The sequence below is a fragment of the Sorex araneus genome, chromosome 1 (assembly GCF_027595985.1).
Source record: "Sorex araneus isolate mSorAra2 chromosome 1, mSorAra2.pri, whole genome shotgun sequence".
Classification (NCBI taxonomy): Eukaryota; Metazoa; Chordata; class Mammalia; order Eulipotyphla; family Soricidae; genus Sorex; species Sorex araneus.
In genome coordinates, this window is record NC_073302.1 from 422436870 (window position 1) to 422455884 (window position 19015).

At 41.2% G+C, this 19015-nt stretch overlaps 1 protein-coding gene across 1 annotated transcript; it reads right to left on the reverse strand.

Moving 5' to 3' along the window:
• Positions 1 to 12781: 12781 nt before the first annotated feature.
• Positions 12782 to 18488, reverse strand: LOC129402465 (hyaluronidase PH-20-like). Its single transcript, XM_055129161.1, has 3 exons — positions 17601 to 18488; positions 16669 to 16758; positions 12782 to 13309 (listed from the first exon to the last, which is right to left on the reverse strand). Exons 1-3 carry the CDS (start codon positions 18486 to 18488, stop codon positions 12782 to 12784), a joined length of 1506 nt encoding a protein of 501 aa, XP_054985136.1.
• Positions 18489 to 19015: the final 527 nt, after the last annotated feature.

Sequence of the window (19015 nt, forward strand, 5' to 3'; positions counted from 1 at the left end):
TAGGGCGCCTCACGGAGGCAGCTGAAAAACTCATGGGAAACGAAGAGACGGATAATGAGCTGATCCGCCATTTGGCCTATGAGAATGCTAATCCCATCTGCCAGGCCACACTCCGCCCCTATAAGCGTGGGAAGACCCTCTCAGAATACATTCGGCTATGCTCCGAGGTTGATCCCACCACCCAAAAAATAGGGCATGCTATAGGGGCTGCCTTCAAACAGTTCTCTATTCAACCATCGAGCAGTCAGAACAAGCTGTGCTTTGGCTGTCGGCAGCCTGGACATTTCTTAAGAAACTGTCCCAATAAAAAATCGCGGCCCAGACCTAGAAGTCCTTGCCCTAAGTGCAAACAGGGTTTCCACTGGTCGTCAGAGTGCCGCCAGAAGGCCAGGCCGGGAAACTGGATACAGGGCCAGCCCCAGGGCCCCCAGTCCACTCCCTCTCCCGTGTCTGGGGCACCTCAGAATCATGGGCTGTTCAACCCACCGGCACCCAACCCCTCTGCAGAGCCATCCCATACTCAGCCGGATTGGATCTCTGTGCCACCTCCCGCACAATATTAGTTAAAGAACAGGGTCCCCAGATAGTGTATGTCAACGCCTGTGGCCCTTTGCCATCTGGAACTTTTGGCCTAATTATTGGGCGAGGCAATATGCTCCCTCAGGGCGTGCATGTACTCCCCGGGATTATAGATGCTGATTTTCAAGGGCAGATTGGAGTAGTAGTTGAATCACTCTCCCCATTTTCAGTCTTGGATGGGGGCGCGCGGCTAGCACAGCTAATACTCATTCCAATAACAACAGTACAAAAACCACCCCCAATGTCAGAGATTTTTGCATTTTTTGCCCAACGCATTCTTAATCACAAGGGCCTGATGACTTTAGAGATCAACGGGAAGGAGTTTTTAGGTCTGATTGACACTGGTGCGGATGTAACGGTCATTGCTGAAAAAGACTGGCCAAAAAGGTGGCCCCTCACCCCCTCATTGACTCACCTTCAGGGTATAGGTCAATCCCAAAACCCTATGTTAAGCTCATTTGCGCTTGATTGGCGCACCAAGGAGGGAAAATCTGGGATGGTACGCCCCTATGTTCTGCCCGGGCTCCCACTCAATCTCTGGGGCAGGGATATACTTTCACAAATGGACCTTATACTAATTGATGCCAAGGGCCTAGACATGCTCCTTGCAGCAGGTTATTCTCCCGGAAAGGTTCTAGGAAAATACCTCCAGGGCACGCCTGCGCCGCTAGCCCTCGACCCAGTGAAAAATGACCGCACAGGCTTAGGTTTATTCTCAGTAACTGCCACTGCTACTCCTGCACCCCCATACGGATAAGATCATATGGAAGTCCAATGAGCCTGTATGGGTGGACCAGTGGCCGCTTCCCACTGAAAAATTACAGGCCGCCAGGTTGTTAGTGCAGGAACAACTCGCAGCGGGACACATAGAACCCACCTCTTCCCCCTGGAACACACCCATTTTTGTTATAAAAAAGAAAAATGGCAGTTGGCGACTGCTACAGGATCTACGAGCAGTAAATAAAACCATGGTCATTTTCGGGGCACTTCAACCTGGACTGCCATCCCCAGCAGCCATCCCTTCAGAAATGTATAAGATAGTACTCGATTTAAAAGACTGCTTCTTCTCAATTCCCTTGCATCCTGATGATCGCCTCCGTTTTGCCTTTAGTTTGCCAGCTATTAATTATAAAGAGCCCATGCAACGTTTTCAATGGAAGGTTTTACCCCAGGGAATGGCAAATAGCCCCACACTGTGTCAAAAATTTGTGGCTCAAATTCTTGCTCCCATTTGGGCACAATGGCCCGACATCTATATGATCCATTATATGGATGATATACTGCTTGCGGGATCTGACCCACAGGCCACTATGCTCTGTTGCAATCAGGTGATCCGTGCGTTTACTCAGTCTGGCTTTCAAATTGCCCCCGAAAAAAATTCAGATCGCTGACCCTTATACCTTTCTTGGATTTCGTCTTCAGGGGTCCCGTGTACTTTTGCAAAAAACGCAGCTGAAGCTTACTTCATTAAAGACACTACATGATTTTCAACAACTGCTTGGGCATATTACATGGCTCAGTCCCTATCTGAAACTTACCAAAGGAGACCTTATGCCCCTGTATGACCTTTTGCACGGTGATGCTGACCCTTCTTCCCCTCGGAGTCTGACACCAGCAGCCCGAGAATCCCTAGTTCTCATAGAAAAAGCAATTGAAGGTCACTTTGCTCTCTAGATTATCAGCGCCCTTTTCACCTCCTTATCTTCGCTACTCCTCATTCTCCCACGGGCTTAATTTGGCAGGAAAACCCTGTTTCTTGGATTCACCTTCCTGCCACACCAAAGAAAGTTCTTGTACCTTACTATCTCTTAGTGGCATCCTTAATTATTGAAGGAAGGAGTTTCTCTCGCAGACACTTTGGTCTTGAACCGGCTTCTGTTATTCAACCCTACAATAAGGAACAGATAGATTGGCTTCTTCAAAATACTGATGATTGGCCCATCGCCTGCGCTTCCTTTTCAGGAATTTTAGATAATCATTATCCCCCCAATAAGTTGATACAATTTATGGCTTTACATCAATGGGTTTTTCCTGTTGTCACTAAGACCAGCCCTATCCCTGGGGCTAAAGTGATTTTCACTGATGGATCCTCTAATGGCCAGGCCGCCTATGCCTGTGAGGGTGAGACTGTTTCTTTTTCCACACAGGAGTCCTCTGCTCAGCTGGTTGAACTCACAGCTGTTCTAATGGTTTTTAAAAATTTTTCCCTTCTTCCTTTCAATTTATACACGGATAGTGCCTATGTGGCCTTCTCTATACCATTACTGGAGACTATTAGTTACATTAAACCCTCCTCCCCCGCAACGTCATTGTTTTTGCAAATCCAACAGCATATTCACTCCCGGCGAGCTCCATTTTTCATAGGTCATCTTCATGCCCACACTAACCTCCCTGGGCCACTGGCGGCAGGTAATCACTTGGCAGATTTGGCCACCCGATCTTTCACAGCGCTAACTCTACAAGCAGATCCGCTGCAGGAGGCCACAACTGCACATGCCCTTCACCATCTGAATGCTCAAACTCTCCGCCTTATGTTTAAAATCACGCGTGAGCAGGCACGGCAGACTGTGCGCCAGTGCCCTTCCTGTGTATCCCTTCTACCCGGGCCTCACTTAGGGGTCAATCCCCGAGGACTAGTCCCTAATGCCATCTGGCAAATGGATGTCACTCATATTCCTTCCTTTGGGCAGCTTAAATATGTGCATGTGACTATTGATACCTTTAGGGGGTTTATTTGCGCCTCAGCCCAGACTGGAGAGGCCTCAAAAAATGTCATTGCTCATGTCTTGCACTGCTTTTCTGTACTGGGCAAACCGCAGCTAATAAAAACAGACAATGGTCCAGGATACACTGGAAAAAAAGTTTGAGCATTTTTGTAAGAAGCTGCAGATTTCCCATCATACAGGGATCCCCTATAACCCTCAAGGGCAGGGGATAGTGGAGCGAGCCCATCTCACTCTTAAAACATATATTCAAAAGCTCCGGACAGAAAAGGAAATGTACCCAGCCTTACTTTCCCCTAAGACGTTACTATCTCACGCTTTGCTTGTCATGAACTTTCTTTTTTTTTCTTTTTTTTTTTTTTAATTTTATTGAATCACCATGTGGAGGGTTACATAGTTCTCAGGATTATGTCGGTTATACAATTCTCAAACACCCTTCCCTTCACCAGTGCCCATCTTCCATCACCAATCCCTCCAGTATACCTGCTGCCCCCTCCCACCTCCCCAGTCCCCACCCTTGTAAGTGATGTTTCGCTTCGTTTACGCCTTATCTCGATTACATTCCATGTTTCAACACATAACTCACTACCGTTGTTGGGGTTTCCCCAAAAAAAGAAAAGCAGTCCTATTGCCAAGGAGGCATTTGATAGTTCTCCACTGCTAAGAATATAGAGATATTAAGTCCCGCTGTTTGTTACCTAACTTTTCTTTTTCCCCCTTGCACCGCGCCACCGAGTTCACGCCTGTTTAGTAATCGCCACGCTGCCTGACAAGGGAAAAAAAAACCGAAAAGGGTGGTTATTTCCCGTCATCAGCAGGCGTGGGGCTCTGGCTTAGTTGATAGACTAGTAGAGTGTCTGCAAGCAGTTTCTGGAACCAAAGGTCTTGCGCTGGTATCGGCTCTGGCTCGAGATTCCACCAGCGTCCCACTGTTCCATGTACATAATTTTCCCCTTATATCCCATTCCCACGCCACCAGGTCTATTTGCTTAATGGACATCACACTATGTTTGACACCACGCCGCGTTTCTTCCCGAGAAAGAAGGGTATTTCTTCTCAGCCGGCGTGGGGATATAGCTTAGTTCAGTCTAGAGAGATGGCTACCACTTTGATTGCCTTCAATATTTCAGCAAAAGACTTACTATTCTTGTTAGGATCTCCCACAAAAGTCCGACCCATAAAAATGGAACCATTACATATTGCTGATGCTAAGATGACATTAGGTCGCGCAGCCGCGTTAGCGGCCGCGCGGTTTTGGGTTTCTGTATAAAGTCCAGGGAAAGTACAACCAGAAATAACATCACTACAAACTTTTACCCTTTTATGGTGCTCATAAGATGGAGAAACCTAGAGAGAGACTCGGAGTTGAGAGAGAGAGAGGTTAAAGGAATTGGGGGATGCCCGGTTCCCACTGTTTCAGCGCCGTGGGGTCTCTGGTCCCGTGCCGGAATTAGTTCAGTGGGCAGCTTAGAGTCCAAAGGCGCTTCCTTGGGCTCTTCCATCGTGCTGGCTCCGCAGCAGGTTCCAAAAGGTGTCATGAACTTTCTTATACTGGACAAAGAAGGTCGCAGCGCAGCGGACCGTTTTTGGCATACTTCACCAGCCACACTTATGCAAAAGTAAGGTGGAAAGACCCTCTGAGTGGTCTATGGAAGGGCCCTGATCCAGTCCTTATATGGGGCCGAGGATCAGCCTGCATATTTGATGCTGCTGATAGTGTAGCCCGCTGGCTCCCCGAACGACTGATAAGGCAGGTCGACACACCTGCTCTGGCTGAACCGACTTCCACTCAGAGAATAAATGAATCCTCTGAGGACAGTGTCCCTTCTGCCACTGCCCAGGAACTTGCTTCTGCTCAGTCAGCCGCGTCGGGAGTGACCAACTAGTGGTCTCGCTCACAGAACAGTTATTCAGACTTGGCCTGGCTGGAGCAGGAACCAGCATTACTTCAAGACCGAAGATGATGCCCATAGGGCAGGATCGGGAGTCTCAGTGTGAATGTGGTGAGTGGGGTGCGCACCTGCGTGAAAGAAGGACCGGTCCGAGCATGTGCAGGAGTAAGATTTGTGCGTGTGCTCCTAGTGTGTGTGTGCAATTGTCTCATTATCTTTCTTAGTTCTGCTTAGTTTTCAACAACTTTGAGAAGGTTTTGTCAGCTTATATCAACAAAAGTGCTTTCTTGACCCGTTTTTTCAACAAGCAGGAAACTGGCTGCTCAGGCAGAGAAACGGGGAGCAATGTTCCCAATCGGCCGACAGGGCTCACTTTGCCCTGGGGACTGCTCTTTCCTTTCTCAGTCTATCAGTTTTTTCCTGCCATTCTTGAAGGGTCAGATTGATCGATCAAGTATATATTTGTGCACATGTGTGATGTTTATTGTCTGACTGTCTGTCTCTCTGTCTGTGGAACACTCGAGTATTAGAGCTAGTTTAAAGTCAGTAACTCTTAGATCTGGGCAAACAAAATCAAGGGAGGTCAGAGTGATATGGAGCCCAGCAATTTAAAAGATCTAAGTATCTTTGGAGCTTGCTAGATCAGGTCTAAACAAAGATTTCTAATCAGAATGTGGCGCCTACAAAGAAATTGAAATTTTCAATCCAGATTTCATATTGGGAGAACATTAATAGTTATTAACAGTTGAAATCCTCTTGAATTCTAGTAAGCTAAACATATCTATTGGACTTACATTCCTCACCCTCCACTTTTACAGGTTGTAGATTGGGCCATGCCAGGACCCAGTATCTGGGCTAACAATTCCTTTCTTTTACCCCCTCCATGGGATTCACAGATGCCTCAGCTGCCGAATAAAGAAGAAACACCTTTTAATTTTTTCTCTAGGACACTCACTTGATCCTGTCTGCAATGGAGTGCCTCCCTGTCTCCCTCTTCACTTTCAGACTTGGATTCATACCAAGTCCCAAATTCATACTACCTCTGATCACTCACAAAAAGATTTTTTCTTTTCTGGTGATTGTGCATTATTTACCTGTCAATCCAAGATTCTCCCCACAGTATAATTTTATTAAGGGCCAGATGGCATATGGTTACCAGTGAACCTGACCAGAGAATGGCAACGCTCCCCCGATAAAGGGCTCCTGACTGAAGACCTGACACAACTGCTCCGGCACTCCTGACAATTCCTTGGGCCCCTGATCGCAGCTATCCTGGACTCATTGCTGTAACCACCACTGATGCTGTTGCAGGAATAGTTCTTCAAGCCTCGGTCCAGACACACAACTTCGTCTAAACATGACAAAATGACTCTTACCACCTTGGGACAATGCAGGCTACTGTCAACCATGATGTTGAGCAACAATTGGACACTCTACAGCAAGTGCTACTTTGGGTCCAGGGCTGGGTTAATATCTTAGAGTAACAAATGAGATTTTCGAGTATTTAAGGATCTTTGGCTTGATTTGTAGGACCTCATCTTCCCCCAGTTCTTTACCTTGAGGATGCCGGCTCCCAAGGATTTATTCTCGTGGATCAGGTTGCCAGGCAAAGCACTGCAAGGGAGGGCTGATACCCTGGCCCGGCTCCCTGCGAGGTATTCCGGTATAGCTTAGAGGTTACTCCAAAACCAAGGATTGATGAGGCCTATGAGGAGCCCCCTGCATAGACCCGATCATCCTTTCCTTCCTCTCCCTGCAAAAATGGAGTCTTTATGTCACAAGGGATACCGGACAATGCCTCCCCTGACCACATTTAATTTAAAACAAAACAGGGGGAGATGTAGGGAGCCATTTTACCTTACTGATCTTATCCTGTCACTATTTGTTTAATCACTAGCTAACCCCATGCCACACCTAGCAAAGGTTGCCACTCCTAATCTTACTGATCTTATCCTATCAGCATTTGTTTATTACTAGCTAAATCCCGTGCCACACCCTGCATTTCTGTTGGGGGTCCTGGCACCACCTCCTCCCAACAGGGAGGTATAAAATACTGTAACTGCCATAGAATAAATGCCTTTTCTCCCTCCTCCGGGCTCTGCGTCTGTTCTTTCGGCTGCGCCCTACGAAGGGTTCTCCCTGATGAACAGAACGAGACCTCCACATCGACCTCCACATTTAGCTATAGATGCAAATTTTGAACAAACATTTTAACAAAATGCTTCACCAGCCTTGTGTCAATCATATAGTGTATACTAGCTCTTTTGCTGCTTGGCCATTTTCAGATCCTTCTGATTGATTTTGGAGATACCATTGTGGCAAAGGAAATGGGTGTTTTTCATGAAAGCATTAATAAAGTTTCTGATCTTATGAGGATGGGAAGTTTCTATACTCTGTTGTAGAGATTCATAAAGAATTTCATTATCTGGTTAGTATCTATTATTCATTCTAAAAGTTATCCTTATCTATTATTTATTCTAAAACTTATCCTATAAAACCACATAAATTATATTCAATCAGACACTTTTTTTTGATGACTCCCCTGAAATTATTCTCTGACATCCACAAATTCTTAATTGCATGCTAGAACATGCTGAGCATCTAGCATGATATTTTTCACACACTTTTGTCATTTTCCACTTTACAAATCTTCTGATAAAATGCAGCATACAAAATACATACAAACATATGCTACTTCATCTTGATTTATCTGTGACTCTCCTAAGTCTAGCAGAGAAGAAATCCTCAAATGTTTTTCGAAGGATGTGAATTGATGATTAGAGCAAATAAGAAATTTAGGTATATGGGTTTCTCAAATTTGACACGAGCAAATAAATGAATATTTTAGAGATACATGAATTTTAAATACTACACCAAGATTAAAAGTTTGTAGTCCCTTTGGACCCTGCTGCGGAGCGAGCATAATGGAAGAGCCCAAGGAAGCGCCCTTGGACTCCAAGCAGCCCACTGAACTAATTCCGGCATGGGACCAGAGACCCCACGCGGGCTGAAACAGTGGGAACCGGGCATCCCCCAATTCCTTTAACCTCTCTATCTCAACTCCTTCCTCCCGAGCACAGCGCAGGGTCCGTGGTTTTCTGAGCGCAAAATGGAGACGCCGAGCCAGCTGAAACAAGACGCGCGCGCGCTTGCGGGAGACCCTGGGGGCGGGGGCGGTGACCCCCGCCCACCGCAGATAGATACTTAAACCCACCTCCCCCACGTGTGCTTTCCTTTGGACCCTGCTTCGGAGCAAGCATGATGGAAGAGCCCAAGGAAGCACCCTTGGACTCCAAGCAGCCCACTGAACTAATTCTGGCATGGGACCAGAGACCCCACGGTGGGCTGAAACAGTGGGAACCGGGCATCCCCCAGTTCTTTTAACCTCTCTCTCTCAACTCCTTCCTCCCGAGCACAGCGCAGGGGCCGCGGCTTGCTGAGCGCAAAATGGAGACGCCGAGCCTCTCTCTAGGTTTCTCCATCTTATGAGCACCATAAAAGAGTAAAAGTTTGTAGTGATGTTATTTCTGGTTGTACTTTCCCTGGACTTTATACAGAAACCCAAAACCGCGCGGCCGCTACCGCGGCTGCGCGACCTAATGTCATCTTAGCATCAGCAATATGTAATGGTTCCATTTTTATGGGTCGGACTTTTGTGGGAGATCCTAACAAGAATAGTAAGTCTTTTGCTGAAATATTGAAGGCAATCAAAGTGGTAGCCATCTCTCTAGACTGAACTAAGCTATATCCCCACGCCGGCTGAGAAGAAATTTTCTTCTTTCTCGGGAAGAAACGCGGCGTGGAGTCAACTACAGTGTGATGTCCATTAAGCAAACAGACCTGGTGGCGTAGGAATGGGATATAAGGGGGAAAATTATGTACATGGAACAGTGGGACGCTGGTGGAATCTCGAGCCGGAGCCGATACCAGCGCAAGACCTTCGGTTCCAGAAACTGCTTGCAGACACTCTACTAGTCTATCAACTAAGCCAGAGCCCCACGCCTGCTGATGACGGGAAATAACCATCCTTTTCATTTTTTTTTCCCTTGTCAGGCAGCGTGGCGATTACTAAACAGGCGTGAACTCGGTGGCGCGGTGCAAGGGGAAAAAGAAAAGTTAGGTAACAAACAGCGGGACTTAATATCTCTATATTCTTAGCAGTGGAGAACTATCAAATGCCTCCTTGGCAATAGGACTGCTTTTCTTTTTTGGGGGAAACCCCAACAACGGTAGTGAGTTATGTGTTGAAACATGGAATGTAATCGAGATAAGGCGTAAACGAAGCGAAACATCACTTACAAGGGTGGGGACTGGGGAGGTGGGAGGGGGCGGCAGGTATACTGGGGGGATTGGTGATGGAAGATGGGCACTGGTGAAGGGAAGGGTGTTTGAGAATTGTATAACCGACATAATCCTGAGAACTATGTAACCCTCCACATGGTGATTCAATAAAATTTAAAATAAATAAATAAATAAATCTAAATTAAAAAAAAAGTGTGTAGTATAATCAATAATTTAGTCAATAGAAAATAATTTTTTATTAACTAAAACTAAACACCTAAAATATTAAATAGCTATTTAGTTAAATATTATTTGACTAAATATTAAACTAAATAGTTAAATAGCTATTTAGTTAATATTATGCATGGGCTAGAGCAATAACGCAGCAGATAGGGTGTTCGCTTTGCATGCAGCCTATCCAGGTTAGATTCCTCAGCCCCTCTCAGAGTGCATGGCAAGGTATAGAGAGTAAGTTGTCAACACAGCCGAGCCTGGCAAGCCACCCATGGTGTATTCTATATGTCAAAAACAGCAATAACAAGTCGCATAACGGAGACATTACTGGTGCCCAATCGAGCAAATTGATGAGCAAGGAATGACAGTGATACAGTGAATATTATGCATAGAAAGTTTTGATTATTAGAACAAAGGTTTTAAAAGACAGTATTTCACCTGAATATTTTGCAAAATTTTGTTATGATTGCAAAGTACTTGTACATTTATTTGTGGCAAATTTGCATGATTGGAATTTTCACTTTCTAAGAAGTAAATGTTACAGGTCTTTTCATTAGTATTTCATAGAATGATGAATGTAATAGGCAACTCTAAGAGATGTTAAGAAGAAAAAAGAAAATATTCTTAATCTGTACACAATAATTGGAAAATATGATAGGACATATAATAATGATGATTACAATCAAGGATTGGAACGATAGCACAGTGGGTAGGGCATTTGCCTTGCATACGGCTGACCCAAGTTTGATTCCTCTTTCCCTCTCGAGAGCCCAGCAAGCTACCGAGAGTATCCTGCCTACACGGCAGAGGCTGGTAAACTGCCTGTGGCATAATACAATATGCCAAAAACAGTAACAACTCTCACAATGGAGACATTTCTGGTGCCCACTACAGCAAATCAATGAACAACGGGATGACAGTGCTACAGGGCTATGATAGGACTTCCTCTTAAAAGCTCAATTTTTATGGTATGTCAATAACCAGGGCTGGAGCGATAGCCTAGCACATAGGGCATTTGCCTTGCATGTGGCCAACCTGGGTTCAATTCCTCCGCCCCTCTCAGAGAGCCTGGCAAACTACTGAGATAATCTCGCCTGCATGTTGGAGCCTGGCAACCTACCAGTGACGTATTGGATATGCCAAAAACAGTAACAATAAGTCTCACAATAGAGATGTTCCGGTGCCCACTTGAGCAGATCCATGAGCAACGGGATGACTTTGATAAGGACAGTCACAGTTAATAATCAGATTAAGACCAAATGTAGATTCAATCAAAATCCAGTATCAGTTTCCATTTACTTAGATTCAAACTTTACCATGATTAGTTGTTGTTGTTGTTTGTCTGTTTTCGGTTTGTACCCATGTGCTCAAGGCTTATGTTTGGCTGTCTGCTCAGGGAGATTACCTGTGAGTTCTTGAGGGATTATTTGTTATGCTGGGGCTCTAACAGGTGTTAGACACAAGAAAATAAATGGTTAAAACATTGCATTATCTCTCTACCCCCATCTTTTGAAATAAAGGTCTTATTCAATTTTTAATTCATGGAGCAATAATAATTCAAAGATAACTTATTTGTGAAAAATGTTTTGCTAACAAAAATAACCGCAAAAATGGTAAGAATGTGAGTTGGGTTTACATGTGGCCAACCTGTGCTCCATTCCTGACTTCCTTAGTGCCCTCTGAGCACTGCCCAGAGGAATTAATGAGAGCAGAAAAAAAGGAAAACTTGAGCATTGCCCAGTGTGGTCCAAACCCCACACCAAAAATAAACTATTCTTAGAGACTTGAGGAAAAATAAGGAAATTTAAGTACATAGGATTTTAAAAATGATTACATATACTTATATGTGAATTTTGAATATAAACTACACTGAGTAAAATTCAATAGTACAATAATGAATAATTTAGTGAATAGAAATTTTATTCAATACAAGTGAAATCATAAAGATTACATAACTAATAAAAGCACTATGATACAGAGAAATAGTTGGTATTATTAGAAGAAAACATTTTACAAATCATTTTTATTTCAACAATTTAACAGATTTTACTATGATTGAAAAGTGCTTGTACACTTATTTGCAGTAAATTTCTATTATCAAAATCTTTAGTTTTCTAAGAAGTAATCTTGACCTCAGAGTTTTACAGAACTTTTGATTAGTTTTTGATAGAATGGATAATAAAACAGACTACTCTAACTAGATATGCTATGCATGATATAGAAAATATTCCCAATCTTTGCATAACAAATAGAAAACATAAGACAGGAAATCCTCTTACTGAATTTATATGGCAAGTTAATAAGCAGATTAAAATTTGAAGGTGTATTAAACCAAAATTCATTATCAATTTTCATTTTAAGTCAGATTGTCCAACAAATATTATTTGTCTTGTTCTGTTTTAGGATCACAATTGCAATGCTCAAAACTTATTCTTGGCTCTTCATGTAAATCTCCTGACAGAGCTGTGGGAGCAATTTGCTCTGCTAGGGCTCTAAGTGGGGTCAGCCACATGCAAGGTAAGTGCCCCAGGCCCGTATTTTGAATAATATCCTACTCCAGTTTTAATGTATTTGTCAATAATAATTCAAGGATAATTTACTTATGAAAAATGTCTTGATAAAAATTAATGGCCAGAATGATAGCAAAGTGGATAGGGCTTGGATCTGGTGAACTGTGGTCCTACCTCTGGCATTGTCTAGTTTTCACCCAACAGTAATCGGTCTAATTAATTCCTGAGCCCAGATACAGGATTGATCTCTGAGCATCGCAAGGTACGACCCAATCCGCCCCTCAAAAAAAAGTAAACTGTTTTAGGGGTATTCATTGTTCAATTTTCAAATATCAAAGGGATATAAAGTTAATGGGACTACTAAAGTGTAATCCGAATAAGCTAAATATTTCAATGTAAAGGATATCAATGAGACAATGGGCATATACTTTGACAGCTTTTCCTTGGTTGTTATTGAGGATGGCTCTTCTGACATCAATGTTATGTTTGATAGGATTTTAAGAAAAACTAGAGTCTATGTGATAGAGAGGAGGCTGTGACATCGTTTAGTTGACTAGAAAATCTAAGTGGTGGTTGTGGTGGCAGCGATTGTGGCGGCGGGTGTGTTAAGAGGAGTGGTCTTGGTTGTGTTGGTGGTTGTGGGGGCGGTTACGTAGATGGGTGTGGGGGCAATTTCTGTGGAGGTTGTTTTGGGTTCTGTGGTACTTTCGTGTATTTCTCCTGGGTTTACAAAGGCTGATATGCAAGTTTCCTCATTAATGCAGACCCTTATGTTTTTAACATTTTCTACTTCATCATTCTTCTTACAAGTGACATTGGCAAAACAGGCGCAATCAAATTTGTCAGAAAACTGCTGTAGGTCTTCAATTGAGGGCTCCCCATATACTATGAACTTGTCACAATACGCAAACTTAATAACAAAATTCTTCGGGTTCAGGTGAAGATAGTCATTTGAATTCCAGTCTTTCCTCGTACAGAATCCTCGATCTTGGCAGAGTGCTTGGTGACACATTTTAGCTGCTAGAGTGACGTTGATTAAGTAAGGACTCAGTGTTTCTCTCTCAAAAGTTTTTAGATTTCTGCAGGCAACCTGTAAATTTTTAGGAAATTCAGAATATTGAGGAACAAGTTAGTTTATATGTGAATTCATTTATCATTAGAAACAGTGTGTGAAAGCAAGAAAAACAAAAAGTAGATAAAAATATAGAAAACTAATCTTCTTTATGGTTATAAGATATAGCATTTCAAATATATTTGATAAACATCTCTAAGTGAATTTCACATGCTATTTCAAGCCAGGTAAGAATTGATGAACATGCCCTATCTTAACTTGAGCCTTTCTTAGTATTTGATGAATTTATGGCCCTGGGAAAGGTTATTGTGCCAGTATCAAGAGTTCTGGGCCTATCTGTTGAAGACATAGCCCTTATTCAACTGACTAGAATGTAAATCAATTTAGGAATCTTTCATTTTTTTTTTTGATGGATAGGGTTCCTGAGTGATATATATGAGGTCTTCCATGTGCCACCAATACCGCTCTGTGTGGTTGTGAATGCTCGTGAACCCTCTTGTAGTGACCTAGGGCTCTAGGACACCTCTAAAATCTCTGTCACCCACAAATACACACACACACACAACACACTGGCAACACTGCCTCCGCAGGACTAGCACTGAACTGCTGTTCTGGTTGAACAAACTCATAGGTAGAAGCCCCTAAAGCTCTGAGGAACACTTGGAACCCTCATGAACACCACTCAGGAACCCTTCTCATGCCAAACAAAAGAAAACAAAATTAAAACATGGAATTACATTATTTTCTTACATTCTCTAACCATTTATTCATTAACTCACAACTATTACTCTTACTGGCATTCTCAAATTGCCAATGAATCAACTGAAAGATAATCAATAGAATTATCATCATTCTATTGATGATAAAGGACATGGAAAGTAAAACGTAAATTACTAATAAATGAAGTAGCATTCAAATAACAATAAAACGGGAAATCTAGGAGATATATATGTAATGAATTCCAAGGGTGACTATAGTGAGGCAGTATCAGTGGTAGAAAATAATCATGTAAAAATTGAAGGACTGGGGCAAAGAGAGAGTACATGATTAAGGCACTTGCCTTGTATGTGTTCAACTCAGATTCTGCCCTTGGCACCACATATACTCTTTAAAATTCCACTAGGAGTGATCCCTGGGTACAAATGGGTGTGGCCAAAACAACAAAAAAAACCAAGTAAAGGACTATTTCACCATAAATAAGACTGGAGATGTTCTGAGAATCATGATAGAAAAAAATGTTAAGATTAAAATTAAAAAATAGAGGGTGGAAAATTAAAGTTTTTATCATGTCATATTAATTGTGAAATATGTTCTTTATTCTTCACTAAGGATAAAGTTCATGGTACTGTTTAAAGAAAGGAAGCAGCATTGAGAATTTAAACTCTTTTTACATAGAATATTAGAGCATAGCAAGTAGAGAATATAAATTTGGGGAGACACTGGGGAAAATTAGAATATTACAGAAATTAAAATTTTTAATTTTCACCAAAATAGTAGTACAGAGGGCTGGATGATTGCTCTGCACGTGGCCCAACTGGGTTCAAATCAGCAAACCCTATATTATACCCTGAGACCCTCCAGGAGTAATATCTGAGTGCTGAGTAGCAGTCAGATCTGCAATATCAGGTGTGGTGAAAACAACAATTTTTTTTGTTTCCCGACATTTGAAAATATCTATTGTTGTAAGCATCTAAATAGCTCTCTCTCTTAGTAATTTTTTCTATTCTCTCTATTATTTGGTGATTATAGCAGAGAAAATAGTAGTATTTCGATTAGAAAGAATGACAGAGATCATATTGAAAGAATTTCAGAGACTACTGTTATTTAAGTATTTTTTATATATATAAGGTAATAAGGTAAAATCATGACCTTTCTGATGGACAATAGAAGACAGTGTATCTTCAGATCTTACAGAGTAGCCCTTTCTCTGCAGTTACTAGAAAACGAACCTTTGCAATGGCATCATTAGTTATTCTCCATGGCATATGGAACTGACCACATTTTTTACCACCCTATTCCTTCCACACTGTGCTTCTATCACATTCACACTTTTCCCTCTTTCTTGAAAAGAACATTTTAATTTCAAGGCCATTACTCATGTCCAGAAACATGGTCCCTAATTTGCATTAATTTTAAGTTCCAATTTCACCTCAATAGATAGATCCACGCTGACTACCTCACATAGAAATATCCAACTCACACCTCTCTTTCTTACCTATACTATTTCATTGCTCTTAGTGGCATATATCACCACTAAACCGAGTATATGTGTACCACATGAAAATGAGTTTACCTGTGAAGGGATTTTGCTCTGCTCAGGTTACATTTCTGGCCCCTAATTAATTTGTCTGTCATTTAATCATATTCATTCTTTAACACGACAAGTGCTCATGTTATTTCCCTATTAAGGACTGGAGGTTAAATATTTCAGGTTGTATAATTATATAGATTCTGACTTATACTACTTAGGCACGAATTATTAACATAGACAGTCCTAGATATCAAAACCAATGAGCATGTTTATGTTGTCCCCAAAATGTATTTTTAAAAACTAATAACAGGTTATGGGGTACAGCAATGGCACAGCGGGAAAGGCATTTGACTTGCATGCAACTGACCTGGGTTTGATTCCTAGATTCCTCTCGGAAAGCCTAGCAATCTACCGAGAGTATCCCACCCTTACAATAGAGTCTGGCAAGCTACCTGTGACATTTGAAAATGCCAAAACCAGTAACAACAAGTCGCACAATGGAGACATTAATGGTGCCCACTCTAGCAAATCAATGGATGAGAGTACTACAGTGCAATAGCAGATATTAAATTTTAATTTACATTATAAAACATTTTATAAGATACTAGTATTTTGAACTTTTAATATGTTTTTAAAAGTCTAAGTCATTATTAGTCTAGTAGTAGAACAACGAATAAAGTCAGATAGATTTGACCCATGGTCATTGTTTGCTTATATCTACAGTACACTATTGCTATTCAGTAGTAAGTTTTGCCAAAACATAGTAAATAGTAAAATTTTATAAGAGTATTCCTATTACTATGCCAGGCAGCTGGAAAATAATGCTGTACTATGTCAGAAAATTAAGATTATAATTTCACTTTTGATTCTTCAAAGCAATCTAGAAAATTTCAACCAATTTCACTTTTTGTTTTATTTTTGTTTAATCTTATTAAGTAATTTATGACTGATCTTTTTGCTGACTAAACAAGTAATAGATTTCTCCCTTATTAAATAAGTGTACAAAAGCTAGGATGATTGATTCAATTATTTTCACTGAACATATATCACTATTTCATTATTCAACATTGGGTCTGTACCTTAAAAAACAAAAACATTCCCTCTATTTACTATGAATTCAACTTACCTCACTTTGGGCTATCGTGTCATTTCCCCAGATGACAATTCCTGAGGCCCCAAGAGCCAGAGTTTCACCAATTGTATGCACAAGGTCAGTCTGGCAAATGAGATAGAAAGATTTAACAGACGTCATATGAAATTGTCATTCATAGAAAAGGAAAACCATAACTAAGTATGCCGAGTCAAGTATAATTTAACTTTCTTCCCATCACTTATTACTATTTGACACATTCAAGGTCCTCCTATATCCAAAATACATGTCATTATGTTAATATCTTCTATTGTCAGGAAAGTAAGCACTTCAAAGTTAAATAAACCGAATTACTACATTCTCTAAACTATGTGTTTCCGTGGATAGCAGACATGATTAAATTATAAACTAGTCAGAGCCTTATTTTATACTTATGCTGATTAATAACTGTGTAGGCTTGTTCTTAAAGGCTATTGAAATGAATTTTAGGAGCCGAGGGATCACAGGTTGGGTAGGGCACTAACCTTGCAGCCAGGCTACCCAGGTTTACTGCACTCCATCTCATGCCATCCCCAAGACCTATCAGAAGTGATCCCTGACTGCAGAGCCAGAAGTGTGCCCTGAACATTGTCTTAAAACTATAGAAACAAAAGCAGATAAATTCTAAGGCCGGACAGACACTAAAAAGCACAGAGCTCCTGCCTTGCAAATGGCAGAACAGGATTTGGTCCCTGGCACCCCATCTGGTCCCTCAGTCATCTCCGGAGAGGTCCCGAGTACAGAGAGAGGAGCAAGTACTCGGTACAGTAGGATGACGCTCAAATAACTAACTAACTAAATAAATAATAAGTAAATAACTAACTAAATAAATAATAAAGATATGTTTTATTCCCTTCAAAAATGCAATTCAATTACACTAAATAGCATTGTGAAAATTTCTTGTAGTTACCTTACCGTGATTTACTTACCTCAGAAAGAAATAGTGTGCTATTATCCGTATAAACTGAACGCATGTATACAAAAACCGGAAGTGGATTATCTCTGTTGCGTACTTTAGAAACCCGAAGGGCTTCGTTAACACGATTTCGGGAATAGAGTGCAGCCTTTTGACTATCCCTTAAAGCTGTATTCAAATAAATGGATGGGTACAGGGCAGTGGTTCCATTCCATAACCAGTCCAGCTCATTATTTCTTTCCTTCTCAATTTCAGGGCAACTTCCATTGTAGGGGTCGTTACGATAATTATCGTTGAAGCAATCAGGATAATTGTGAAAACCCCAATAATATTTTGGTCTAATGGTCTGAGCCAACTGCAAAGTCTTCAGCATATATTCCCTTGCTGAGTCTTCAAATATTCCTTTGGCTATATCTTCGATTAATGTATCAGCAAAGTTTAGATGAGCCTTCTTAGCCAACTCAATTGATTTATTCCGGTAAACCATTCTTTCACCCGTGTTCCTTAACCAGACAGGTTTCCACTCGTCTAAGTCTATCACAGCCAAGCCCAACTTATCTTCTGGAAAGAGACGGATAATATCACTCTGGGCCTTCCGCACGTGTGCATCTGCATCTCCCAATTGAGGAACTCCTCCATGTTTTTCCTGTTTTGTGACAAGGTTGATGTAGGGAAAGTCACCAATGTTCTCGAAGTAAAGTAAGGTAACATTTTGACCTTTATCAGTGAATCTGGGGTTTCCTTTTAATGAAAATAATCTCACATCCACAGAAACATTATAATCTTCGAAACATACATCATCTGGGCCATTCCAGGCTAAGACATAAATTGTCTTAGAGACAATCGGAGGGGCTCTGTAATCCTCAGTCAAGAAAATTGGAAGAAAAAAGAAAATGAACATTGCCTTAGATACCCCACTGAACTCAACAAACCTCCTGGCCAACAGCACTTCCATGATCAAAATAATGACTATTAAAATTACGTCTTCCTACACTGTTTGTTTTAATCAAAAATTAATGTAAGCAATAAGCATAGAAAGAGATGATGAGCATGTTCCATTTAAAAATTATTCTTCACACATCATGTTTCAGATATGTCTTGAAGTTGTTCCTCTGTAAGAGAAAATAAAAGGAAATGTGTAGATTGACTGCATTTCTGTAACAGGGGTGAAAAAAATGTCCATCTTCTCAAATCTTGGATGCCTAAAGTTTAATTTATATATAATTTTTGAATATAGAATACCTATGCTGTGTTCAAACATATATGTGTTTGAATCAAAATAATTCTTTCCAAATTTAAATTTTATAGTACTTTGTATTTTTTTATCTCAAACCATTACTGAGTTGTTAGAAAAATTAATACAGGTATTTACATTTTAATCTCCCAGACACTGAAAAATTATTTCACAAGCAATATCAGGGAAATATC